The 26,850-nt window shown below is 60.7% G+C and overlaps 2 protein-coding genes across 5 annotated transcripts; one reads left to right on the top strand and one right to left on the bottom strand.

The window, feature by feature from the left end:
- Nucleotides 1-488: 488 nt before the first annotated feature.
- LOC105824510 (collagen alpha-1(III) chain-like) lies at nt 489-5,869 on the bottom strand. The gene is given in 6 exon segments (XM_012661961.1): nt 489-568; nt 2,142-2,298; nt 2,523-2,770; nt 2,773-2,917; nt 3,138-3,280; nt 5,821-5,869. Coding segments are annotated over 6 exon segments (822 nt in total).
- L1CAM (L1 cell adhesion molecule) lies at nt 2,486-25,033 on the top strand. Of its 4 annotated transcripts, XM_012662033.1 has the most exons (29): nt 2,486-2,592; nt 11,799-11,979; nt 14,418-14,432; nt 14,821-14,926; nt 15,100-15,302; nt 16,281-16,403; nt 16,492-16,662; nt 16,945-17,056; nt 17,209-17,393; nt 17,565-17,696; nt 17,825-17,968; nt 18,317-18,428; nt 18,522-18,688; nt 18,783-18,939; nt 19,131-19,255; nt 19,381-19,491; nt 19,667-19,864; nt 20,043-20,113; nt 20,294-20,516; nt 21,044-21,159; nt 21,345-21,546; nt 21,633-21,755; nt 21,842-22,015; nt 22,116-22,235; nt 22,336-22,488; nt 22,628-22,762; nt 22,900-22,972; nt 23,071-23,082; nt 23,641-25,033. In XM_012662033.1, the coding sequence occupies exons 2-29, from the start codon at nt 11,904-11,906 to the stop codon at nt 23,870-23,872; spliced, it is 3,771 nt and encodes a 1,256-aa protein (XP_012517487.1). In that variant the 5' UTR covers nt 2,486-2,592; nt 11,799-11,903; the 3' UTR covers nt 23,873-25,033. The 4 variants fall into 4 exon arrangements, with proteins under 4 accessions (XP_012517487.1, XP_012517488.1, XP_012517489.1 ...); XM_012662034.1 differs by lacking the exon at nt 2,486-2,592 and having other exon boundaries at nt 11,708-11,979; XM_012662035.1 differs by lacking the exons at nt 2,486-2,592; nt 23,071-23,082.
- Nucleotides 25,034-26,850: the final 1,817 nt, after the last annotated feature.

Here is a 26,850-nt window from a genome sequence, read left to right as displayed (position 1 = left end):
GCCCGCTGCCTCCTGCAACTCCCTCCCCTTCATGTGGCCCCTTGTCTGGAGGTCTGGCCAGACCCTCGGGGCTTCCCTTGGGCAGTTGACTGTGCCTATGAAGGGTGGGTCACAGGGAGCAGAGTGACCAAACTGCAGAGGCTATGGGAAGCACTTGACGTTGAAGGGCAAGACACAGCCATTTGCCGGTCCAGTGCGCCCACCCCACATAGCTAGTGCGTGACCATGGGGGGATGGTCACCTCTTGCTCAGGGCCATCCCTCCTGCTTCGCCTGGGACTTGCTCGCCTACAGTCCTCTCGCCCTCCCGCTCTTGCTCCCATTGGCCACTCCACCTCGATGCTCCCACGTGAGAGAATGGCTGTCACAGTCAAGCAGAGGGAGTTCAGATCCTAGTTCTACCATTTACCTCTGAGTGATCTTGGGTAAGGCGCTTGACCCCTCTGAAGTTCAGTTCCCTCCCCCGTGAAATGGGGGCAATAATAGTGCCTACTTCACAGTGAGGCCTGTCACCTGGAGAACGAGGGTAACAACAGAGCCTCCGTCCTGGGAGCATGTGCGGATGGGCGCTAAGGAGAGAAAGAGACTCTCCGTAGGTGTGCTTGCTGGCCCCATTCCTCATCTGCAACATGGGGCCCATGCTCAGACGGCCCGCCCCAGGTTGGTGTACAAGATAAATGTGCATGAAGCACAACGGTGGCGGGTTCGTGGCCATGCTTGCTGCATGTGATTTGGTGTCATGACAGCAACTACGATTTTACTACTATAATAAGTGGAGACCAGACCCATCATTGTGCATTAGCAGGAGCGCATTCCCTTCTCACTTCACCCTGTTAGTGTCCTCTTGGTGACCAGCGTCAAACCCTAGATTAGGTAGGAGACTGGAAAGAGGTGGGGCTCGGGGAAAGGCCAGGAACTCCAGAGCGCAAGTGGAGGCAGCAGCTGGGGAGGAGAGAGGCCAGCGCCAGCTCTGCCCAGGCCTATCAGAGCCCAGATCAGCGGGGGCAGGAAGCCTACCACAGCTCAGTGCTTCATGGAAAATAGCCCCCTTCTCCACCCAGCTCATGGGGCCACTGGCCTTGTGACTCAGGTGGACTCAGTTTCCTCTACTGTCTCCTGAAGATGCTAGACCACTTCAAGAGCCCTGCCAGCACCCCCATTCTGGCAGCCCTTCACTCAGGCTCCTAGGCTTGTCCATTCTCCTGCGAGAGGCCCCTAGAAAAATCGCATCCAGACCCTCTCTGGGGGCAGGTGGGGCCACCCCAAGCCTCCCCTTCCAGGGGAACCGAAGCTGGCACAAGGTGGTCTAATGAGGGTGGGTACCCAGGCCAAGATGCCAGGGCCCTCCATGTGGGCCTTCTGGAGGAGAGCAATGCACCTCTTGGAGGAGGGTCTTTGGGAGGCTGTGTTGAGGGCCCCTGGGATGCTTCACTGGGCAACAGGCATGCCCATAAAAATACCGTGGCCACCAGGGCTGCAATCTGCCATCTGGGCCCTAGGCCTTCCTTGCCCTGAGGCTGCGGCCAGCTGGCTGGCTCCGGAATTCTTGCCCCCCTCCATCTCACCTCCCCTCGGAGGTCACGGCCATGAGCCTAGGAGGGGACGCTGGGGAGGTGCTCCCTCCTGACCGACGTTTACCGTGCAGGGCTATGGGGGAGACTGGGAGAGCGGGGCCAGCGGGATGGGGCCAGCGGGATAGGTCGGAGGAGGCCAATCTCCAGGACAAAGAAATACGACACCTGGCTGGAGGAGGGGGATTGGAGGAATAACTGGGAGTTGGGGGTGGCAGCTCGCGGGACACCCTCTCAACGACCCTCTCATCCCTGGGCTCAGCTCTCGCCCCGCCGCCCGCCCGGGCTCTGGGGTGTGCAGGATCCCGCGCTCCGCTGCGCCTCCCCCAGGGCTGGGGATCGAGGCCCGCGCGACCCTCCCGAAGGACCCGGACCGGGCGCCAGGGAGGGGAGGCATTCGGGGACGGGCTCAGGGACGGGGGAGTCCTGCTCTGGGTGTCGCGGGCGCCGGAGGGGGCGACCAAACCCACGACACCAGGGCGCGGCCCGGACCGCGTTGCAGATGGGTGCCCATCGTTGGCCGGCGCCCTAGAGGGCCAGGCGGGGACTGGGGGAGAAGCTGTTTCCCCACCCGACTCCTCTCCACGGCCGGCCCCAGGCCCGCGGGAGCACTCCCGCCCGCGGTTGCCGCTCCGAGCCTCCACGGCGGCGGGGGCTCCCCAGTGGTTGGGCTGGGGACACTCCCGGGCCGGGAACCTCCGGCTGCGGGCGGGGGTCCCACTGAGCTCCTGGAGCGGACCACCGGGGCGGTGCCCAACCCGCACCCGGCGCGGCGGCCAGGATCGGCAGGGGCTAGGGGGTAGGGCGCGGCGGGGCGGGGCCGGCGGCCGCGAGGTGATCTCACTGCTCCCTCCTCCGCCTCTCTCCGCTCCCCTCCCCCTCCCCTCCGCGCCCGCCCTCCCCGCCCCGCCCCGCCACCGCCGCCGCCGCTGCAGCAGCACCGCAGACGCACTCGGGCGGCGGGTCCGAGGCCGGCGTGCGCGGAGACTGGGCGGGCAGCTAGAGCAGCGGCCGCAGCGCAGGTAAGGCGGGCTGGCCGGCCCTGGCGCCCCGGCTGTGGCGGCGACCCCTTGCGCCTCCTCCCCAGCCCTGCCCCGGGCGGCAGACCGGACAGCGCAGCCCGGTCCAGCCCGCGGTCACCGGCGTTGCGGCCGGAGCCCCACTCATGCTGGGCTCCAGGCTCGGGGCACCGCGGACGGGAGCGGGGTGGGGAAGGAGGCCAGGCGCCTGCTGCAGCCTGATAGGTAAGGGGTACCCGGGCGGCACCCTAAATGCTGACCTGGGGAGGGGCACCGGGGGGTCAGGCAGGGTCTGCGCGGGCGAGTGGGGGCTGAAGTCGGCGTGTCCCTGTGCGTGTGTGCGTGTGCGAGAAAGAGAGATGGGGCCCAGTGCTCCAGGGTCGACAGCCTTGGGGTGTGGCCCTGGGCGTGGCTGCCCCTCTTCCCTAGTGGGGAGCCCTGTTTGGCTGAAAACCCGGCCGCCAGCGTGGGGGGTGGCGATTGGGCTAAGCCGCCCCTGCAATGGGGGAAGGGGAGGGACCAGGGCTGGGCGCTGCCTGTCCCCCCACCTCTAGGTTAGGGGGGCTTTGTTCTCCCCCTTCTTTCCACACCCCAGCCTGGGCTCCACGGGAGCTCCCCTCAAAGCCTGCGGCAGAACCAGAGTCCTCTCTCTGGAGGCGCCGGGTGCATCTGGAGCCTGTTTTCAGGGGCTCTGTGGCCAATGAAGGGTGCACTGGGTGAACTCGGTTTGGGCACCCACTGATGTGCCTCCTGTGCACATGGGTGTCGAATGTGGGTCTATCAGGTAGGGGTGAGGGAGGGAGGGCTTCATTGGCTCAGGGCTAGGGACTTCTGAAAAGCAAGATGTCTGGGGCCCTGTCCCTGCCTGCTGCAAGGTCTTTTGCCCATTGCCATGTCTCCTATCTCTGTTCAGTTATGGGAGGGGTCTGTGATTCCATTCCCTCCTTTCTAGGTTAGATTTTTGGGGTCTCTTGGTTGGCAGGGATTGCAAAGAACACTTAGTACAGCCCGCTGCTCCCAACAGGGTATCTGGACCCCTGCCCATCCCTGCCTATCTCAGCGGGGCAGGCCTAGGGCCATCGCCCCAAGGAGTGGGGACCTGGCACCCCCCTCCCCCATTAGGTAGATGCCCTGCTCCTGGGTGACGCCACCTGGAGGGCAGGGGCTTCTGGGCAGTCCCGTGCCATCTCTGCTGACTCATGTGGTCCTGATGGTGAATAAGCCCAGCCAGCCCTTCTTCCCTGGAACTGCTGCCAAGCCCCATCTTTCTTGTCCCCTGCGAGGTGGCTGGGGCAGGCAGTGGGACTCTGCCTGGCCTGGCCTCTCACCTGGCACAGCACCCGCCCATGCAGCATCCGCATGTGCGTACCTGCGAGATCTTGGGCCTTTGGGGACTTGACTGTGGCCACTTGGGGAGTTCGAGTTCGTAGCAGGGCTGGGATGGGTGGGACTGGGACGGGGACCTCCCCACCTCCCTGGCTCCTGGCCATTTCTCTTTGCTGCACTCCAGTGCCTCTCTGCCTCTCCATATTTATTTATGTTTGTGTATGTGTAATCCCAAAAGTAACACATCTTACTGTGTGTGTAGTACACCTGAAATATACAGGAAAGAACAAAAGAAATTAAGAGTCTGGTGATCTGATCACGGAGAGGGAAACCCCTGCTCAGCAGCCGCCATCTCCTGAAAGGCCCCTCCCCCAGTTCCCTGCTCAGCACCAGGACAGTCAGCACCTGGAGGCAGGGTCCCCTGCATAGGGGCTCAGCAGCCCGTGGGCAGTCATTTGCAGGTGGCTGCTCACGGCCAGTGCCCGTTTGGGCTAGGCTCCAGCTGCCCATGGAAGAACCAATAACAAACTGGACCAACCCTGTCCTTGACCGCATGGAGTGTGGGCTCATTTTCTTTCTATTTTATTTTCTCGTGGTTCTCTGAAGGGAAAAGGGAAGCAGAGTCAGTGAGGAGGGGCCTGGTCCATGGGCTCCTCCGGTGCACAGGGTGCCTGGGCTGTGCCCCCAGTTGGCACAGGTCCACAGGTCCACACTGGGGTGTGGTGTCTTCTATGGCACGCACTTGGCCAAGGCTGGCTGGCAAGGGGCAAGGAGGCAGCCCCATGTGCCATATTGGCCATTCCCCAGCCCAGTGGCTTGGGACACAGTCAGCTGTGCAATGAGGGGCAGACTCACTGATCTCCAAGGTCCCTTTCAAGGCAAATGGTCCCTGGTACCACTTGAAATGGCTGCAACTGGGCACTCGTCTGGGCATGAGGGTGATGTGGCCTTGCAGAGTGACCCAGCCCAGCCACTCCAGTCACTCATCACCGCCTGTGGTGCTGGACCAGGCTCCAGGAGGGCATGTTCCAGAGGAGGGCATGGAGTCGATGTGAGGTCCTGTGCAGGGGCCTGCCAGGATGGGGGCACACGGGGGTGCCAGCCCATCCCCTGCTCTGCAGGGTAAGTAGGGGCCCCGCCCTGTGCTTTAGACACTTGCTCTAGGGTCCCATAGACTGTTGTCTTTGCGGTGCCCCTGCTGCTATGACTGGGAAGGCTGGGGTTAGATCCTGGGGCGGGGCCCTCTGGAATGGCCCTCAGCAGCCCCCACCCCCAAAAGCTTTCTGTCTCCCCCTTGCTCTGATTGGCCCATCCTAGACACCCCCTTCTCCTGCTTCTTCCCCCTTGCCCTCTCCTCGGCAGCCTCCCAGTTCTCCCTATCCCCCAGACCATCCCTTTCCCCTTCCTGCTCAGTGGAGCTTGTGGGGTGGGGGCGGTGCACGCCCCTCCTGCCCTCCCTGGGCCTTGGCCCACTGCTCCAGCTCCACTTGCTTTTGTCTGTCTTCCATCTCTCTGCTCCTGTCCCCACCTCCCCAAGGCTGCCCCTGCCTCCCCCTGACAGCTTGAGGTTGTGCCCCATTCAGCAGCCACTCAGCGCACTCATCTGAGCTCCAGGCCTTTGGGTTGGGCCCAGACCCCCCGTGGGGGCCTTGTCCAACCTGGAGGGTGGATGGGGGTGCCTGGTGGCCGCCAGGCAGATGAGCAGTGGTGGAGGTCGCAGGCTTCCTAAAGGCTGCCATTGGAGAGAGAGGGAAGAGCGGGCCAGGGTGGGAGGCCCTTCGCAGGAGGGTCTGCAGCTTTTCTTTGTCCAGGGCCCCTACCCAAGGCCTCAGGAGCTTGCCTTGGACCTTCTGTGTTCCCTCCAGGTTGGAAAGCTGCAGAGGGAGTGCCTAGCCACTGTCTCACCGCTCAGCAGCTCCTGCCGGGCTCTGGCCCCTAAACCTAGCAGGGGCATGGTGTGGACCAGGAATCCGGTGGGGCGGGAGGGTGCCAGCATCCTGGGCTTTATGCACTTGGCCAAGGGAGACTTCTGAGCCCCTCCTACTCAATGTCAGTCTGAGGGTGGAGCTTGAAGGGGACTGAGTCCTCAGGCGCCCGCTCCCTCTCTACCACTCTGGTCTAAAGGATCCAGTGTCAGGCAGGTGTGGGGACAGGGCAGCCCCAGTCTGGACGTTTGCGTGGGATAGTTGGGTTGCTGGGGGGACTTTGAGTGTGGGTGTGTGTGGCTTCTAGTATTCTTATTTGCATATGTGGAGCTCATATATCTGGTTGCATGTGTGTATTTGCATGTGTGTGTGTAACGTCCAGTATTCCTGTTCGCCTGGGTGAAAGTCATGTGTGTGGTTGCATGTATACATCCGTGTGTGTGTCCACGAGAGAGCGCGCACACAGACTTCTTCACGTGCCCCAACAGGGCCTGTGCTGGGAAGGGGTGTGGCTGAGGGTGGTGGCTGCAGTGGCTGGATGCAGAGCTATGCGGAGGACAGAGCCTCTGGCCAACCCAGGCTTGTGGCTTCAGTGGAGGGGGGTGTTCCCTTTGGCCCCCTCCCCCAGCTGTCTGCTTCATGCCTAAGGAATGCTGAGGCCCTAGGGAAGACAGAGGCTCCATTGTCCACCCCCAGGCTTCCTGTGCCCCCCTCTGCCCTTTAACCCTTTGGGAGTGGGGAGCCTGAGGGGGCCTGTGGGGCCTGGTAGCATCTGAGCTGTTTCCAGGCCCCCTACCCCAACACCAACACACTTGGGCCAGGTGGCCCAGGCCTGCTGGTCTAAGCAGCAAACCCCAAGGCTCAGGCCAGGGCCCAGCTCCCTCCCTCTCTCCACTGCCTACCTGTTCTGTAGTCCCATAGCCCCAGGGACCCCCCAACCTGATGCACATTGTCCCTGAAGCCCCCTCTAGGGCTCTGGTCCTGAGGAGGCCTGGCGCCTGGGATGGGCCCTATTACTGCCTCATTTCTCTGGCTTTCTAGGGGTCTGGGAGCCGGAGCCTTGGCCCCTGCTCCACCGGGCAGCCAGTGAGCCCTTCTCCTGCCGGGCTACAGTCTCTCCTTCAGCTAAGTTCTGACTGGAGAGAGGAGCCTTCCAGGCAGCTGAAGCCTCTGTGTTGCAAGAAAGGGGTCAGAGTGCACCAAGATTCTGGATTCCGGATAGCAAGGGTGGGGGGGCAAGAGACCCGGCATGTGCCCAAGCCCAGCAGGGAAAGGAGTTTGCCTTCTCTTGGACTAAGTACTTGGATTGGGGGGAGCATCACGTAAAGTCCCACAGAGCCTCAGGCCGTGGGGACCCTAGCCGGATGAGACGGTTTGTTAGGGGTCAGGTTCCTGCTCTGTGCTGAGATATGATGTTGGTCACATCCTGCTTCTGCGTGGCCTCCCTCCCAAGAGTTTGCTCCCTGCCCCCATGTTTGTCTGCCATCTGCCTGGCAAACAGGCCCTTCCCCAGGGCACAATGGTCCCTGGTCCCCTGGGAACCCAAGCAGGCACACATGTCCGGATGCCAGAGTCTCAGAGAGGCCAGCTGACCCCAGAGTTGACTTTGGCAGCTTTGGGAGCCTCCACCCCATCTAGAACGCCACCCCTGGTGAGTGCCAGCGCCAGCTCTTTGACCTTGGACACAGTCCTCTGAGCCTCAGTTTCCTCCTCTGTAAAATAGGAATAATGATGGCTAGCACCTCCTTCATGGGGGAATGCTAAGGATTACACAGTCGATGTCTGTAAGTGTGTTTTGAAGAGTTCCGGTGTGTGGTCAGTGTGACCCACGAGTTTATTTAACAGTGAGCGCAGCTGACTGAGATCCTGGGGTGGAGCCGGGCTGGCTGAAGGTGAGAATTGTGACCATCCTCCCTGCTCCCCCACAAAAGGTTAAGCTCTGTCCTTTTCTTCCCCATCTTTTAAGGAGAATGGTCCCTTACAGGTAAGCTGTAGTTGCCTTGGAGACCGAAGCCTCATGCTGCTGAGGGGCTGAGGTGCACTCTCTGGAGGTCCCCCCATTAGGGAGGGGTGAGGTGGGCAGTGCAGAGGACTATGCAGTAGTCCTTTAAGACTTGTGGTTCCCCAGGTACCTGTGGGGGCTCCCTGGAACAGCATCTTTGTCGTATTATCTAAATAAGCCAGTAGGATACAGCAAGCCTTCCCCCACCTCTGCTAGCCAGGGAGTTGGGCTCCATCACCATAGAAACCCGCCTGCCACAGCCTGGGGGGCAGGGCGATGGGGAGCCTTAAAGGGACACAGTGTCTGGGGTGTAGGTGACACCCACACCCTCATATACACACAGCCCCCCAGCCTACAAGTGCATGGACCTGGCACCCGCACTTTGACCCTCCCATGTACCTGGGTGCTGAGCCCCCACCTGCAACCCCACTCTGGCCTCCCGATTAGCAGGCGCTGCCATCCGCAGTGGATGGGCAGGAGGGCCAGGAGATCTTTTGCTTCTCTCTTGAAGGGCCTCCTGTTGCTTGTCCTTTGAGAAGAACCCAGGCAGAGCCCGGGAGCCGCAGGAGTGTGTGCAGTGTGCATGCTCAGGGTGCTCTTGGACATTCAGGGAGGGAAGTAGCCACCCAGGTCTCAGCCAGGCTCCACCACCTCCCTGCCCTCCCTGGCAACCTGTTTCTGGTCAGACAATGGTCAGACAATGCTGGTGCAGAGGAGAGGAGAGGACTCCCTGTGGGGCCCAGGGGCAGCTCAAGGGGCAGGGGTGGGGCTCCTCTGTAGGCCAGGTGGCCTGCCCTCATCTCCCTGGCCTTGTCCCCTCAGTGCCCTGTCTCCCTGCCCGTCCAGTGCAGTGTGTGAGGCCCTCACACCTGGTCAGCGTGGGTTTGGAGCTGGACCCACTCAGGAGCAGCCCCACCTCTGTCCTGCACCCCTCAGCACAGCGGCCAGTGTACACAGTGCATGTGCACGCACGCACATGGGCACACATGCTCTCTGTGGTGCCTACTCTGTGCTAGTAGCAACCTTGGAAGGATCCACTGCGATTCCCTGGGTGTTTGTCCTTCCCCCATCCCTCCCTGCCGCAGGGACCTCCACCTGTTCCCTGGCATGGCATGGGGCAGCCAGCAGCAGGTCATTCATCTTGTCTTATGGTTGTCCTCTTACCCCAGTGCCACAAGTGGGTGGGGCCTTGCCGCTGTCACCGAGGGCTTTGTTGGTGTCTCTGGCTCCAGCTCACAGCTGCTCCACCTCTGTATGTCTCTCCGCCCTCCTCTCAGTCCGGCCTGACCTCTAAGCCTGGGAAGCCCCCCACCGACCCAGGCTCCTCTTCCCTACTCCCCCGCCCCTTGCCTGGCACACCCCCCAGGGACAAGGATGTTGTTGCGCAGGCAGCCTGCACGCACGCGCACCCGCCCACCCCCGCCCCTCACTCTTCTCGCTCTTTCTGCCATTTCTCAGCTGTGCTTTCTGTGGCTGGCTCTCAGCCTTTGTACTCCTTTTCCTCTTGTCTCCCTTTCCAGCCACCTGGGGCTCTGTTTCTGGATTTCTCAAGCTCCCTAACAGTTTCCATCTTGGTTATCACGGTCTTCCAATGCCTGTCTTTGTCTCCTGTTCCCAGCCCCACTTCTCAGCCTCCCCTGCTCCCTCCTGCCTCTTTCTCGCTCTGTCTGTCACCCCTTGGCAGACCGGCCTTGGCTCCGTCTGTGGAGCTCTCCCCGTCTCTGTTTCCTTGCCCTCCGTGGCACTGATGGGAGTAGGCGCCTGCTGAGATGACAACCTTAGCGCTTGCTCTGTAATTGCTTGAGGAATGGGGCAGATCAGAGACCCCGCGGCAGTGGGAGGGGAAGAGCCAGAGCCCTCTCCCGGCTGTCGGGCCTGTCACCTTCTGGGTCCTTTCTGCCTATCTCTGAGTGCCCAGGGTGGTGGCTGGCTGGGTAGCAAGTACCAGGGGACCAAAGAGAGGTTTGATGTGAGGCTGTGGGGAGTGAAGCTGGGGCTGGGATGGGGGAGAGAATGGGGACCAGAGGGTCAGGGATATTGTATGTACCCTGTGTGTACTGCCTGGGTATACATGCCAAACAGCATTCCGGGAATCTTGATTTGGAGGACAAATAGAGGAACTGGCATGGCAGAAACCACCGTTTCAATAGAGCACCGGAGCCCCCCCAGGCAGGAGGGTCCTTTTTTGAGCTTCCCCTTTGCTCCAGTCTTCCTCCCCTCCCCCTCCTAAGACCAGTGCTCAAAGCTTCCAAGGCTGCTGTTTGATCGCCTGCTCTCTGATCTGAGTCCCCCACTGCTTCCTACAGGCCTTGAAGTTGAGGCCACTGCCGCCTGGGGCCTGCCCTGATCGAACTGGCTTTGTTGAGGAAGGTGGGGGCAGAGCAGATCCACTGTGGCTCCTCCCTTCTGGGCCCCAGCTCACCTCTTGCAACCATTTGCTACTTCCTACCCTCCAGGCTGGTCATGCTGACCCTCCCTGTGCCTCCCCACCCCTCTCTCCAGCTTTGGGTGGGGGCCTCTGAGAGCTCCACGCTGACTGCTGCTCTCCGCCACGTGATCTGCTGCAGTCCCCACTCTGCTTGGTCACTCCCTCACAAAATTAATTTGTGGCTCCTGATAGAACGCAGGTGCGTTAGCACAGCACACCAGGCTTCTCTGCCCAGCCTTCAGCGTTCTGTGTGAGGCTTGGTCCCCCTGTGATAAGGTCCTAGCTGGGCACAGGGGGCATACCCGGTATGGATGGAGTGGGGGCATCTGGTCTGGGGCTCCAGCCTCCATGGTCTTGGTCACCCACCAGTGCCCCTTCTTGCCTCTCCTGCACCTCGACCCCTTGCCTCTTTCTCATGCCCTTTCCCTTTTGGAATCCATGTGGTCTGTCTAATTGGGAGTCTGTTTCTTCTTGTCATTGTCAGGGGAGTCCCCTCTCCAGGACCCTCATTCTTTGAGGCCCCCTTGCACACAGGTGGGCCGTGGGCATTGCTGGTGTTGCTTGGGCTTGGGGTGGACACAGATAGCAGTTGACTCAGAAAATGGCTTAAAAGCTGGGACTGTAAGGTGCTTGAGAGGTGTCAGAAACCTTGTCTTGGGAAATGTCCCAGAGCTTTCCCTGACCCCTGCCCTGACCCTGGCCTGGAGCATCTGGAAGGGAGGAGGCCACGGTCACCTCTATTGCCCCCCAGAGGACTGAGGGGCAGCAGGGAGGTGTTTTCCTCCTTTCCGCTCTTTGTCCCACCAATTCTGAGGGAAGGCTTCTTTCTCCATTCTTTCTCGTCCTGAAACTGTTCTCTACTCTGCTCCCCAAGCCCCCGTCAGCTCTTTAGGCCCCACAGCACCCAGGATCAAGTGGCTCTGAAAGCCATAGCAATGGGAGTACAAGGAGAGTTCTTATCTACATAAGCGTGCACACCGTGCTTGTGTGTGCACACGGAGATAGTAGACACAGGGACTCGCCCCCACAGAGTCACACCGAAATACAAGACACACAGGCAGCTAGCAGACCCATGTATCGACTCCTCCAGACACACATGCCAGCACACAGCCACTGCTGAGTGCACCCTCCCAGAGAAGACGCATGCAAGTGCGCCTGTGCGTGCACACACGGCGCGTAAACTCCAGCGTGCCTGGCTCACTGCCCACGTGCAGATCCGCATCTACACGGATGCCCACGGATGCCTGCTCACAGGCACATGGAGGTGCCGTGCAGAGTGGCCTGTGGCATGCACTGGGCAGCTGATGGGGCAACAAGTTGGTGCTGGGGAAGCAGCTGGCAGGGAATAGAGAGGGAATAAAAGGCAACCCAGGGGCCCTGCCAGGATAGGGGTGGAAGGAGGGACGGGAAGCCGGCGGCGGGGGCGGGGCTGGGGGCGGGGCCAGGTCCGGCGCGCCCAGATGTTAGTCGCTAACATCCTTCCTTCTCTCCTCTCTCCACCCCCACCTTCCCCTCTCTCTTCTCCCAGTGCCCCCACCCCAGCTTCCGCCCCAGGCCGCCCACCAGCCCGCTTCCCTCGGCTGAGCCAAGCCGGCCGGCTGTGCCGCGCTGAGCCGCCAGCGCCAGCAGGAAGATGGTCGTGGCGCTGCGGTACGTGTGGCCTCTGCTCCTCTGCAGCCCCTGCCTCCTCATCCAGATCCCCGAGGAATGTGAGTAGCCTCCTCGCCTTCTCCCTGTTCTGAACCCTCATCCCGCACCCGGCTCTCCTGGGCATGGGGAGGGCAGGAGGTACCCCGACGGTGAGTACCTCTGGAGAGAGGGGCAGGGTCGAAGGCATGGGGTGTGTCAGCACCACAGACAGGGCCAGGACTAGTGGCTGGAGGTTTCAGCACCGCGGACAGCGCAACCACCGCAGGGCCTGAGGCCTTGAGCCACCTCTACACTCCTGCCTTGCCCGGCCAACCCCACTCCCACTCACGCTTCCACTCCACACCCCAGGGCTGTGGCGGACAGGAGACTGAGGCTGTCCCCAGTCTTCAGCTAGCTTGTGCAAAGGTCTGGATTCGAGTCTTGCCCCTATTTCTTACTTGGGCAATCCTGGGCCCTTGGTAGCCCTGTCTCTGAACTGAGACACCCGGCCCCAGCCCAGCAGCCTTCTGGGTGCTTTCTGACCTGTGGGGTTATTTGGTGGGGATGGGGGCGGGGCTGCTGGAGCATGTGTCTATGACTGTCACACTTGTAGGGGGAGGCCACAGGCAGGTATGTGGTTGTCTGGGAGTATAGCTATAGCGTTGTGACTGAACTTATTTGTGTATGCTTGTGAGTTGGAAAGACTGTCCTTGTGTGTGTGAATGTGTGTGGTTGTGATGGACTAAGAGCATGGATCTTCACGAATGTGGTTTCAACTTCCTGTATGGGTAAGTCTGTGAGTCGCTATGGCTATTACTTGAGTCGGGGTTTGTGAAGGGCTGAGGCATTTGACTGTGACGTTGGACCGTAGCGGGCTGTGTGCATGTGTGGGTGGCGCTGGATGTGAGTACGTGTTTGCATGTGGGGGTGTGTTACAGTGATGTTTTCTCTTGAGCGTGAGTAAGACTTGTAAAGACACTGCTCTAAGGGGCTGTTGGGCTTTGTGAGGGGGCATTTCACAGGGCTTCTTGAGGCCAGGCTCCAGTCCCTCCCCTCACCTCACCTTGCCACCTTTGTCTCTGAGCCTGGACATGGGGGAGGACGGTGTCACTGAGAGACGAGCTGGGGGCTAGGGGTGGGGAACACTGTGCCAGGAATAGGACAGAGGCACCTGGCATCAGGGGCAGCAAGGGTGTGGAGGGGGTGAAGAGGGGCTGACGGGACAAAGGTTGGGATGCCCCTTAGAGACATACTTGAAGGTCCCTATAGTCACGCCCAGGCAGACTCCCCTGCCACAGGTGCATGTGGACACTCACTCACAGGTAGACGCAGAGGAGCCAGACATCTGTATCCTGCCAGGCATAGAGACAGGAAAGGGGCAAAGACACCGAGAGGCCACATGAGCAGAAACACACACAGTGAGGTTTTTAGCCACAGAGGACACAGGTGGATGTATAATACAACATCATCCACTGACATGCAAGTAGTGCATTCTGTGTAGAGGAAGTTGGGTGTGGGGATAGCTCTAGGCCAAACACCATGGCAGTGCCAAGACTGCCCTGGGCACTGACCAGCACTCGTATTGACCCTGCTATGAGACAGCCGGGCGCCTCCCTGCCAGAAGCTGCCCTCCATCTGTCCCTTCCCAGCCACCCCAGCCCCTTTGCCTCTTTCCTGCTTCTTTCACCTAGTTGGTTTTCCCCACCCTGTCATCCCTGTCCCTGTCTCTTGCTCTTGGGCTGCCTACACTGGTCCCCCCCCCACCCCCAACTCAGGGCCCTGTGCAGTGTCCCCAGGAAGCCTGCTCCTTCTTCCCAGGGGCTTTACACCGAGGTTTTCTGCAGAGACAAAGCTTTCAGAGGCGACTCACTTCCCTCCCTTTCCCCCTCCCTCCCTGCCTGCCTGCCTCCCAGCACCCCTGGCCAGTGTGGTCTGAGTCCTGGGGCTGGGACCGGCCCTCTGGCCTCTGCCCCAGGGAGCTTGGTTGCTAGTTGGGAGGAAGGAGGGGAGGGAAGGAGGGCTGGCGCCAGCCCTGCAGGCTGTGAAGACTCAGATGCAGCAGCGGGGCCTTTGGGAGAGTTTTGAGGGGGAGGGGCACAGGGCTCTGAAGGCCATGGGTAATTGAAAACACTGAGCTGTGCTAATTGCATTAGGAGGGAAGTGGGCAGGAGCCAGGGAGGGTGCCCTGGCTGGGGGCTGTCTGCCTCCCAGCCTTGCAGGGCCTCCTGGCCTGAGTGGGGTCAGTTCTGCAGGCCCTACCAGGCCCTGCCAGGGAGCTGCAAGGACGCTCCTTGTTAAAGGCAAGAATTTCTCTCTCCCTGCCCGTTGGAGCTGCGTCCGCCTGGACTACTGCCTTGTGCCTCTACCCTTCTCCCTGGGCACCTGCCACTGTTCCAGCCCAGCACGTGCCCCTTGTTGTCGCCACCTTAGCCTCCTCTCCCGCCTTCTCTTCCCCGGGGCGGGGGTGCTGCCTCTCAGAGTTTCTCTCCTTCTCTCCCTGCTGCCTGGGACTGCTCAGATGAGGGACACCATGGTAAGTCACGGGAGGGGCCATGTGCCCTGTGCTCTTGGGTCCCTGTGTCAGAGGCTCCTCTCAGCCTCTCTGTCACCTATGTGGGACTGTCTTTGTATCGCCTCTGTCCTTATCTCTGGTCCCCTCTCTCTCCAACATGGGTTTGTCCTTAGTTTCTGTGTCTTTGGCTTTTGTCGCCTTTCTCTTCTTTCTTTCACACCTTTGTCTCTCTCTCTCTCTCAGGCATCTGCCTTTGTGATGTTTCTTGCTGTCTTCTCTCTGTCCCTGTCTCTTTTTACATTTTGTGTGTGTCCCTTTCTCTCTCCATCTCTTTGTGTCTCACGAGCTTCTGCTTCCCTCATGGTGGGAGGCACCATCCTCACCACCACTCTCCCCATCCTATCCCCAGTAATGGAGCCACCTGTCATCACGGAACAGTCTCCACGGCGTCTGGTGGTCTTTCCCACAGATGACATCAGCCTCAAGTGTGAGGCCAGCGGCAAACCCGAAGTGCAGTGAGTGGCCTCTGCGACCTTAGCCTCCAGCCCTCACGCCTCCCTGGGCCACCAAACTTCTGCACCCAGCTGCTCCCCGCCCATCCCCTGAGGCCTCCAGCTGCTCACACTCTTGCCTTGGGCCTGCTCTGGCCCTCTAGGACCTTGGCCTCTGAGCCTTTTTCTGCCCACAGGTTCCGCTGGACGAAGGACGGTGTCCACTTCAAACCCAAGGAAGAGCTGGGTGTGACCGTGCACCAGTCACCTCATTCTGGCTCCTTCACTATCACGGGCAACAACAGCAACTTTGCCCAGAGATTCCAGGGCATCTATCGCTGTTTTGCCAGCAATAAGCTGGGCACCGCCCTGTCCCACGAGATCCAGCTCATGGCCGAGGGTGCGACGCCCTGCAGGGGCCAGGGAGGGCCTGGGCACATGGGCGGTCCCTCAGACAGGTCCCGGGAGCTCCTGTGGGAGTCCAGCTGGAAGCCGCTGTCCCGCAGCTGGTTGTTTAGTGTGTTAAGGGTCTGGGTGTCCTGCCAGCGCCTGGCCCGGCCTCTTCCCCCGCGGTGTCCTCCTTCCCCACCCTCTCTCCTCTGCACTGTGAGTTGTCCAGTCTCCTGTCCCCTGTGCTCCCTTGGGCTTTGCCAGTGCCTTCCTGGGAGCTGCTGCTGGGCCCAGGGCTGAATGGCGTGTGTCCTGTCTGAGTCACTGCCCGGCCTTGGGCTTGGTGGCTTGTGTTTCTGTCTCATTTCCTTCACCACTTTCAGGCCATCTCTGTCCATCTCCCGTGTTTATCTGGCTCATCTTGCCTCAGCTTTTCCCCTCCGTCTCTGCTGCCTCCCTCCTCTCTCCTGCTGTCCCTTGCTCCCTCGCCACCTCCACTGGCTTCCAACATCTCTGTGTCGCCCTTTCCCTGGGGTTTTCCCTCCGTTCCATCCTCCCCGAGCTTTCTGCCTCCTGAGCGCTCTCCTCTCCCCTCCCCACCCCTGCCGTTACCTTGGGAACCATTGCCATGGTTTCCGTGTCAGGATGATGGAATGGTCTGTGACTCCAGCATTCGTCTGCAGCTCCCCTCCCCCAGCGCTACACCTCAGCCTCCCCCACCCATCCTCCCTGGGCGGGCAGGGACAGCTGAGAACTGTGCAGGGTTAACCCTTCCGGGCCGCCTAGCCTCCTGCTCACCCGGTCCCTCCCGCGGAGTGCCAGTCTCTGCCATGAGCCCAGAAAGGACCCAGAGTCGCTGCCTCCCTTCATGTGGACTTCCTCCTGGCCTGACCCCTCACCTGCTGGTCCTTCCCCAGTATAGCCCTCCTCCTCCTGCCCTGCACTGCCTTGATTGAGAGGAGAGTGCCAGCCTCTCTGTCCCTTCTAGGTGCCCCCAAGTGGCCAAAGGAGACAGTGAAACCTGTCGAAGTGGAGGAAGGGGAGTCCGTGATCCTGCCTTGCCACCCTCCACCCAGCGCAGAGCCGCTTCGGATCTACTGGATGAACAGCAGTGGGTGCCGGCGAGGGCTGACGCCTGGGAGTCATGGGGATGTCTTCCTGGGCGGGGGTCCGGACCGCTGCCTCCCTGTCTCCCACAGAGATCTTGCACATCAAACAGGACGAGCGGGTAACAATGGGCCAGAATGGCAACCTGTACTTCGCCAACGTGCTCACCTCAGACAACCACTCGGACTACATCTGCCACGCCCACTTCCCGGGCACGCGCACCATCATTCAGAAGGAGCCCATCGACCTCCGGGTCAAGGCCAGTGAGTCTCAAGGGCCCTGACACCCCCTCCCTGGCTCTTTTCACCCACAGCAGATTGGACAACCCTGGTCTTCCTCAAGAACGGCTTGGCTCCCGCCTTGAGCCCACCCAGGCCCCTTCCCAGGTGGCCAGAGCAGAGCTAGGGCACGTTGTTTAACAGGGGAGGACACTGAGGCCCCAGGGGCTTACTGGGGTGTGCAGAGCCACCTGGCCTTGTGATTCCATGGGTGGGGAGGGAGGAGTGGGCCAGCCACCCACTCCTCCCCCTCCCCACCCCACGCAGCCAACAGCATGATTGACAGGAAGCCACGCCTGCTCTTCCCCACCAACTCCAGCAGCCACCTGGTGGCCTTGCAGGGCCAGCCTTTGGTCCTGGAGTGCATTGCTGAGGGCTTGTGAGTCTGGGCACCCAGGATGGGAGGTGAGAGGGGCCCAGCAGGGGCTCAGGCCTCTGTGGGGGTGCCAAAGGGGGCTGGGCTGAGCAGCCTTGTCCTGTCTCCCCTCGGCCCTCCTCCTTTGGCCTCCCTGCACCATGGCCCTGCTGCAGCCCCACACCCACCATCCAGTGGCTGCGCCCCAGTGGCCCCATGCCGGCCGAGCGCGTCACCTACCAGAACCACAACAAGACCCTGCAGCTGCTGAACGTGGGCGAGGAGGATGACGGCGAGTACCTCTGCCTGGCTGAGAACTCGCTGGGCAGTGCCCGGCACGCCTACTATGTCACCGTGGAGGGTATGGTGGCTCTGCCAGGCACATCCTCCCCCAGTTGCCACAGGCTCCCCAGAATGACCTCCCGGGATGGTGGCCTGCAATGCCCGCTGTCACGGGGAGAGCAGGGTCTGTGTGGGGGGCAACAACTGGCTGCAGGCTGTGGGCTCAGGACAGTTCTCCTGTTCCTCACAGCGGCCCCGTACTGGCTGCACAGGCCCCAGAGCCATCTGTATGGACCAGGAGAGACTGCCCGCCTAGACTGCCAAGTCCAGGGCAGGCCCCAACCAGAGGTCACCTGGAGAATCAACGGGATCCCCGTGGAGGGTGAGCAGGGCCTCAGGCAGGGCAGCGAGTGTGGTGAGCCCCTGGCACTGTGGGGGAGGAAGGGGGGTGGGGCCTCCGCACAGCTCAGTTCTCTGCCTGGGCCCATGGGCCTCCTGCTGTATGCACAGAGCTGGCCAAGGACCAGAAGTACCAGATCCAGCGTGGCGCCCTGATCCTGAGCAACGTGCAGCCCAGTGACACGATGGTGACCCAGTGCGAGGCCCGCAACCAGCATGGGCTCCTGCTGGCTAATGCCTACATCTACGTCGTCCGTGAGTGGCAGCCCACTGGGAAGGCCTCCACAGCCACTCAGCCAGCAGCCATGACACATGGAGGCTCACCCTGGACATGAGCCCCAGGGGACACTGGGGGCTGGGCCAGAAAGGCTTTTGGGAAGAGACAGATTGTCATTTTGGCCTTGAATCATTGGTAAAACTTGGACGGCTGGGATTGGAGACACATCTGTGTCTGAAGGCAGAGAGGGACTCAACCTGGTGGGGGCCAGAGGTGGGAGTGGCACAGCAAGATGTGCAGGGTTCCTGGGGGCCTGAGGACACCAAATGGAGAGTCACTGGCTTCTGTCACGATCGTGGCCCTGAGTCCTGCCGTTTTTCCCCCAGAGCTGCCGGCCAAGATCCTGACTAGTGACAATCAGACATACATGGCAGTCGAGGGCAGCACTGCCTACCTTCTGTGCAAGGCCTTCGGAGCCCCTGTGCCCAGTGTCCAGTGGTGAGTGCCCCATCCTGGTGGGGAGGCCTCTAAGCCATCATCTGTCCTGGGGATCCCAGTTGGCCTGAGCCAGGCCTGCCCTGCTCACTCCAGGCTGGATGAAGAAGGGATGACAGTGCTTCAGGATGAACGCTTCTTCCCCTATGCCAATGGGACCCTCGGCATCCGAGACCTCCAGGCCAATGACACAGGACACTACTTCTGCCAGGCTGCCAATGACCAAAACAATGTGACTATCATGGCTAACCTGCAGGTTAAAGGTCAGATGACTTCAACCATGTGACTGGCAGTGCCTCTGGGAGGGAGGTTCAGGATCTCTGGAGTGACCCTGACCCTTCCCTACCTTGCCCTCAGATGCAACTCAGATCACACAGGGGCCCCGGAGCGCAATTGAGAAGAAAGGCTCGAGGGTGACATTCACGTGCCAGGCCTCCTTTGACCCCTCTTTGCAGCCCACCATCAGCTGGCGTGGGGATGGTCGAGACCTCCAGGAGCTTGGGGACAGTGACAAGTGAGGGCCTAGCCCCAAGCTAGGCTTGATGGAAGGGCAGAGTGAGAAAAGCTGGAAGGCCAGACCTCTTGGCCTCATCCATAGGGGAGCGTCCGTGCTTTGAGGGGAAGGTTCTGGCAGGAGAGGGAGGGCAGGGGAGGGAAGTGCTCGGTCTGCAGGGAGCCCAAGGGCGAACATGGCCCTCTCCCCAGGTACTTCATAGAGGATGGGCACCTGGTCATCCGCAGCCTGGACTACAGCGACCAGGGCAACTACAGCTGCGTGGCCAGCACCGAGCTGGATGTGGTGGAGAGCAGGGCGCAGCTCCTGGTGGTGGGTGAGTCCTAGGATGGGGTCCTGGGATGTCGGGGGCCCAGGCTTGTACTTCTGGGCCCTTTCGAGCTGGCGGGTGGTGGGTGTGGCTCTCAAGGGGTCAGAGAATCCACCCTCCGTGGCCCTCAGGGAGCCCTGGGCCGGTGCCCCAGCTGGAGCTGTCTGACCTCCACCTGCTGAAGCAGAGCCAGGTGCGCCTGTCCTGGAGCCCCGCCGAAGACCACAATGCCCCCATCGAGAGTAAGAGGCCCGAGCATGGCACCACCCCGTTACCCCCCCACCCAGGGCCTCCCCTCGCTTGGCATGTGCTTATGTTTGGGGTGCTTAGGGAGAGCCGGGCTTGTACCCAGCAACCCCACGGCCCTTCCCTTAAGCCACATGCCGATGATTGCATTCCTGGTTCACTTCTTGGCAGAGTATGACATTGAATTTGAGGACAAGGAAATGGCACCTGAGAAATGGTACAGTCTGGGCAAGGTGCCAGGGAACCAGACCTCTACCACCCTCAAGCTGTCGCCCTATGTCCACTACACCTTTAGGGTTACTGCCATCAACAAATATGGCCCTGGGGAGCCCAGCCCGGCCTCTGAGACTGTGGTCACGCCTGAGGCAGGTAAGCCAGTGTGGTGCCCACTCCCATGCCACCTGGAAGGGGGCCTCAGTCCCCAGGGCCCTGGGCTGTGCCCAAGTGCCTCTGCTTTGAAATTTCTGGGGGAGCTGGGGGCAGCGGGGTTCCCTGGGGCTGCTGGCCCCTGTCTGCAGCACTGATGTGCTAATATGTTACTTTCCAGCCCCAGAGAAGAACCCTGTGGACGTGAAGGGGGAAGGGAATGAGACCAACAATATGGTCATTACGTGGAAGGTGAGAGGCCCTGGGCTGAGCTTGCCCTGGACAGGAGGCCAGGCCCCAGGTGTTTGCTGCTCCCCTTTGGCTGTGCTAAGGATGAGGCCAGTGGCTGGGGATGCAAGTCTGGGCTGGGGGTGGGTTGCAGAAGGCTTATGCTCTTGGCCAACCAGCTCCTCTTCTGCCACCTCCCTCCAGCCGCTCCGGTGGATGGACTGGAATGCCCCCCAGGTTCAGTATCGTGTGCAGTGGCGCCCTCAGGGGACACGGGGGATCTGGCAGGAGCAGATAGTGAGCGACCCATTCCTGGTGGTGTCCAACACGTCCACCTTTGTGCCCTATGAAATCAAAGTCCAGGCCGTCAACAGCCAGGGCAAAGGTCCCGAGCCCCAGGTCACCATCGGCTACTCTGGGGAGGACTGTGAGTATCTGGTGGAGTCCACCTGCATGTCACTGTGTGTGCATGTGTGGCCTACTGCCCACCACCATGCTGGTCCCCAGCTCCCAATACTTGGGTGCACATTTCCTATGAATAAGAATGTTCTCTTACGTAACCAGAGTGATATGACATTCCGGACACTTCCCACTGATACAATTCTGTAATTGGCAACTGATATTCCAATGGCGTCAACCAACGATGTCATTTGCAGCACTTCCTCCCTGCGCTACAGGGGTCCAGTACAAACATCTAGTCACTCTGCTTCTCTGCTGTCCTCGAGTCGGGGCCATTACCAGACCTTAACCTTAACCGCCCTGTCAAGGCTTTTTCTGGTTTCTCCTCTAAGTTACTATTTTCACCTTCGCAACTAATAAGCAGTCCAGGGATAGCTCTCCAGGCCATGCAAACGCGCTACTCCTCATCAGACTCCCCCATGTAGCACCCAGGGCCATCTTCCCCATGTGGGAGGGCTCCGCGTGGGCCCTCTGCAAGTCCCTGGCTGTTTCCAGACCCGCAGGTGAGCCCCGAGCTGGAAGGTGTCCAGATCCTCAACTCGAGCACTGTGCTGGTCAGGTGGTGGCCTGTGGACCTGGCCCAGGTCAAGGGCCACCTCCGGGGATACAATGTAAGGGCCCAAGGCATGCGAGCTGGGGTTGGGGTGATCACCGGGTGAAGTTACAGGATTGGGGGCTCTCCTGGAAGCCTGGGGTTGGGAGGAAAGGGCCCCTGTCAAGGGCGATGGGGTGTGTGCACTGGGGGTCCCTGCTAGATGCCTTCTGACCCTACGAGGTCTCCTGTCCACCTGTGCAGGTGACATACTGGTGGGAGGGCAGTCAGAGGAAGCACAGCAAGAGGCACGTCCACAAGGGCCATGTGGTGGTGCCTGCCAACACCACCAGCGTCATCCTTGGTGGCCTGCGGCCCTACAGCTCCTACCACCTGGAGGTGCAGGCCTTCAATGGGCGAGGACTGGGGCCTGCCAGCGAGTTCACGTTCAGCACCCCAGAGGGAGGTGAGTCTTTCACCCCACGCCTCTGCCTCCCACCCCTCCTCCCCGGCCTGGGCAAGGACCTACCTGCCAGTGTCTGTGTCCTGCAGTGCCTGGCCACCCTGAGGCGTTGCACCTGGAGTGCCAGTCGGACACCAGCCTGCTGCTGCACTGGCAGCCCCCACTCAGCCACAACGGCGTGCTCACCGGCTACGTGCTCTCCTACCACCCCTGTGCGTGTAGCGGTGGCAGGGAGGAGGGTGTGACTTGGGGGGAGCCAGAGCTGGCAGCCCAAGCCAACCCCTGCCCATCCCCACAGTGGATGAGGCGGGCAAGGAGCAGCTGTCCTTCGACCTTCCGGACCCTGAGCTTCGGACGCACAACCTGACCAACCTCAGCCCCAACCTGCGGTACCGCTTCCAGCTTCAGGCCACCACAAAGGAGGGCCCTGGCGAGGCCATTGTGCGGGAAGGAGGCACCATGGCCTTGTCTGGTGAGTGGGAGGGAGTGCCTGGCCGGCAGGTGGCCCAGGAGGGTGAGCCTTGGGCTGCTTGGCGGGTCCCACATACTCCCCTGACTCCCGCGGCCCCCAGGGATCCCGGATTTCGGCAACATCTCTGCCATGGCGGGTGAAAACTACAGTGTCGTCTCCTGGGTTCCCAAGGAGGGCCAGTGCAACTTCCGGTTCCACATCCGGTTCAAAGCCTTAGGAGGTGAGCACGAAGGGGCCCCTGGGTGGGGTGTGGAAGGGGGCTCTGGGCCGGGGCTACCCAGCACTGCCCTCACCCCGCCACTGCCCTGTCGCCCGTGCAGAAGAGAAGGGGGGCGCTTATCTCGCGCAGTACGTCAGCTACAACCAGAGCTCCTACACGCAGTGGGACCTGCAACCCGACACCGACTACGAGATCCACCTGCTGAGGGAGCGGGAGCTGCTGCACAGGATGGTCGTGAAGACCAACGGCACTGGTGAGGCACGGGTCCGCTTCGCTCTGTCCCTGCCATGGCCACCACCGCCCAGGCCTCAGGCGCGGCCCCAGAGGGCAGCGGTCCCTTCACCAGGCAGCGGCTCACCCAGGGCTGCCGTGTCCTTCCTGCCCTCCCATAGGCCGCGTGCGCCTCCCTGCCGCGGGCTTCGCCACGGAGGGCTGGTTCATCGGCTTCGTCAGTGCCGTGGTCCTGTTGCTGCTCATCCTGCTCATCTTCTGCTTCATCAAGCGCAGCAAGGGGGGCAAGTACTCAGGTGACTGCTGCGCCGGGGGAGGGTGGCCGGGCAGCATGGCGTGCTGGGGGCGGGCAGGGCGCCAGGGCTCTTCCTCCCAGGCCAGGGCCACTTCAGAGCACAGGGGGGTGGAAGCCGGCCTGTCTGTGTGTCTGCAGTGAAGGACAAGGAGGACACCCAGGTGGACTCTGAGGCCCGACCCATGAAAGACGAGACGTTTGGCGAGTACAGGTGAGTGGGGCAGAGACAGGTGCCGGCACCTGGCTGCACCCTCACTCTCACACCTGACCCTCTCTTTCTCTCTTCTCTGTGCTGCTGGGTGACTTCAGGTCCCTGGAGAGGTAAGGCAAGGGCGGTGGAGGTGGACGTCAGATCCCAACGGCAGGGACCCCCTACGCACAGCGTGCGCCTGGGAGCGCCATTGTCCCCTGGTTGCTGGGGCTCCGACAGGACTCATTCCCAGCCCTCTGGCCCGGCACCCTCATTTCAGGGAGAAGCTAACACACCCCAGCCCCTCCTCCCCACACTGACATCCCAGCTTCTGGGCTTGCCTGTCACCTTCCCAGCTCCTCTCCCTGAGGGAGGCCCCAGACAGCAGGCACCACAAGAGCTGACAGCTGGAGTGGTGTCCCTGTCAGGCTCACATACACGGTGCCAGGGGACCAGGCAAGGAGCCAGGCCCCGTAAACCCCCAGGCCGAGCACCCACTGGCTCTTGCCCAGTCATCAGGACCCTGCGAATGCCCAGGTTGGCCCTCTCAGGCGTGTGTCAAGGACAAGACCCCAGAGCCACCTGCTAGAGTGGTCAGGGCTGCTCTTCCCTGCACACACTCAGAGCAAATGGAGGGCACGTGGAAATCTGCCTCATCCCCTCACCATACCCCACCTCTGCCTCTGCAGTGACAACGAGGAGAAGGCCTTTGGCAGCAGCCAGCCATCTCTCAACGGAGACATCAAGCCCCTGGGCAGTGACGACAGCCTGGCTGATTATGGGGGCAGCGTGGATGTGCAGTTCAACGAGGATGGCTCCTTCATTGGCCAGTACAGCGGCAAGAAGGAGAAGGAGGCGGCAGGGGGCAACGATAGCTCAGGGGCCACCTCCCCCATCAACCCTGCCGTGGCCCTAGAATAGTGGAGTCCAGCCAGGCAAGGCGGGGCCTGTGCTGTGCCCCTGACCTTGGGGTCGAGGCCCCTCTCTCTCTCCAACAGGCCCATGGGAAGCCTGAGTTGGGGCAGAGGAGAGGCCGCTTCTTGCCACCTGGTCCCCACTTTATTGCCAAAATCCAGCTGCACCCCTTCCTGGGCACACGCTGCTTTGCTTCAGCTCAGGGGCAGATCACCTACATGTCAGGGGCCTTCGGGTGCTGCCTTGCCAGCCTGTCTGGGCAGACGGGCCATGGTTTCAGGGAGCAGAAGTGGGGTGGCCCTGGAAAGGTCTCCGCGATACCGTCTTTCTCCCTCTCTGCCTGGGGTAGACATGGTGGGCTCTCCCCAGGACCAGGGTTGGCACCTCCCCTGACCCTCAGCCACTCCCTGGCCAGTCTGGCTGGGACTGCGGACAGAATTCGGTGTCCCCGCCATCTGCTCCCTTTTCTTTGCCATCTCTGCTCCAACTGGGACAAGGGCTGAGCAAGCTGGCTGAGGGTGCTGGGGAGGCCATCTGCAGAGCCTAGAGTCCCCGCCCCCAAATCACACTAGGTCAGCACCCTCCTCCTGCCGCCCACCCCACCCTGCGGCTGGCTTTCAGGAGCTCCATACACACGCTGCCTTCAGTACCCACCATGCAACATCCAAGTGGCCTCTGTCACTGCCCGGGTGCAGGGTGGGCACACCTCCTACCACTGCTCACAGGCCAGCCCCTCCCAGCTGCCGCCAATCCCCCAGGACCCTCAGCAGCCCTGCCCACCCTGCCCCGTTGTCTGAACAGTTTTCTTCCTCAGCCTCCTCCCGAACCCCACCTTGGGAATGTAAATACACCGTGATTTTGAGAGTTTGTACCCTCGCCCTGACCCCATATGCCACTAGTGTGTAGGCAGATGTCTGAGTCTCTAGGTGGTTTCTAGGTTTTATAGCAATTAGCTTTGATGAACCCATCCCAGGAAAAATAAAAACAGACAAAAAAAAAAAGGGAAACCTTGGTCCCCCCAGCACTGCTGTGCCCTGCCCAGCAGTTTGGGCTCCCCATATGCCTTTGCTTGATCTGTCAATGAGCCCTCTTCAAAAAACAAAAGTATATATATATATGTACATAAATATCAGAATTATAACAGGTAAATAAAACCTGGAAATGAAGGAGGCCTTTTGTCACTGTGTCAAGCTCTGTGTCTTCCATCCACGCCCCACACTGCAAGAGATCGCCAGGACCAGCCCCACAGCCCTGGAGCCCACACGTCCCACCTGCTCTGCAGGCCTTGCTGCCTGCCCCTTGAGTGTCGCTGCCACACTGTTGGTGAGACCAAGCTTAGGCTCTCACCACGGTTGGGCCATTCATCTCTGCGGGTCACATGTGGGAGTAGAGTGTGGCCAAGGCCCCAGAGGTCCCAGAGCCTCTTCGCTGTCTAAGGGCACACAGCCGCCCACAGCCACTTACAAGCGTCTGCCTGGCTCCCTGGCTTGCCAGAAGTAGCACGACGTGCTCTGGTGGAGTGGTCCTCCTTGCGGTCCTCTGCCCTCTAGACCACTGCGAAGCACTTTAAACTAATGACCACAAACCTCCAGTGGACCCAGGGATGGCCAGCCCTCCTTGGGAGTTTTGCAGTTTCCTCACTGACTTTCCCCAGCCCCTGCACTCTCGGCTGGGGACTTTGTTTCATCTTTAATGGAGCAGGTAGAGAGCACGAGAGGAGAATTTCCTTCCTGTATCCCCACAGTGAAACCTGCGTCCCAGTCCCAGCCCCGTGGGCAGCCCCTCCACCCAGGTGCAGCCCCTGCCCCCGAAGCCCACCAAGCCTTTCTCTCCTGCCCTGCCTCACCTCTTTTTTTTTTTTTGTAGCTCTAAATTTTCTGTCCCTGTTGGGTCAGTCCCAGCATGTAAACATGCTGCACCAGCTCCTGTCACTAAAGCATCAGCTCCTAACCACACACGCCTCTCCTGCTCTTGCCCCAGGTCACTGCTCCTATCTACAGCCAAACCCTGCAGACTTGTCTACACGCACCAAGCGCACCTGAGCCCCACCTGTAACAGCGTCTGTCTGTTGGCCTCCAATGTCTGTCTTGCTGTTCTTCCATAATACTAGACTTTGGGCTTGGGCACGTGGCGGCTCAGCTGAAGATCCATTTCCCAGCCTCCTCTGCACCCAGGTGGGGCCGTGCACCTCAGCTCTGGCAGGCGGGACGTGAGTCCGTGTGCACCGCTGGGCTGTGCCCGCACAGAGGCAGAGCGTGCCTTGGCTAGCCCCTCTCTGTCTCCTTGCCAACTGGAAGGCAAATGTGATCTGTGCTCCTGGATGGGAGGAGACACCTTGGAGCACCGACTGGAAGTTGGACGTTGAGGATAAGGATGGCAGAGAGCAGCAACATAAAGGGAGCCCATGGGCCTCAGGATCTGGGGCTGCTGCAGCGGCCCTGACCTGTTTCTCTGGATTTTAAAAAATTAATACACTTAGTGCTGGGCATGGTGGGCATACCTGTAGCACTCTGTGAGGCCGAGGAGGGAGGATCGCTTGAGGTCAGGAGTTCGAGATGAGCCTGAGCAAGAGCGAGACCCTGTTTCTACTAAAAATAGAAAAATTAGCCTGTAGTCCCAGCTACTCGGGAGGCTGAGGCAGGAGGATCCCTTGAGCCCAGGAGTTCGAGGCTGCAGTGAGCTATGGTGATGCCACCGCACTCTACCCAGGGTGACAGAGTGAGACTCTGTCTCAAAAATAATAATAATAATAATAATGCAATTTGGTTTTTAGAGCAATTTTAAGTTTACAGAAAAATTCATCAGAAAGTAGATGTTCCCACGCCCCCCCGCAACATGTCCCCTATTATTAACATCCTGCATCAGCGTGGAACATTGTTACAGTTGATGAGCCAATAGTGAGACACTCATGTTAACTGAAGGCCACAGTTGACATTAGGGTTCACTCTGGTGTTGTGTGTTCTATGGGTTCGGACAAATATCTA

This window comes from Propithecus coquereli, unplaced genomic scaffold (assembly GCF_000956105.1).
Source record: "Propithecus coquereli isolate 6110/MARCELLA unplaced genomic scaffold, Pcoq_1.0 Scaffold748, whole genome shotgun sequence".
In the NCBI taxonomy this organism is placed as follows: Eukaryota; Metazoa; Chordata; class Mammalia; order Primates; family Indriidae; genus Propithecus; species Propithecus coquereli.
Note: the sequence above shows the minus strand (reverse complement) of the source record. Positions and strands in the feature narration are given on the sequence as shown.

Bases quoted from the DNA above. Each gene is read 5' to 3' on its own strand.
- L1CAM (XM_012662033.1), top strand. From the start codon at position 11,904: ATGGTCGTGGCGCTGCGGTACGTGTGGCCTCTGCTCCTCTGCAGCCCC. The intron at 19,492-19,666 runs GTAAGAGGCCCG...ACTTCTTGGCAG, and splicing joins CCACAATGCCCCCATCGAGA to AGTATGACATTGAATTTGAG. The intron at 21,547-21,632 runs GTGAGTCTTTCA...TGTGTCCTGCAG, and splicing joins GTTCAGCACCCCAGAGGGAG to TGCCTGGCCACCCTGAGGCG.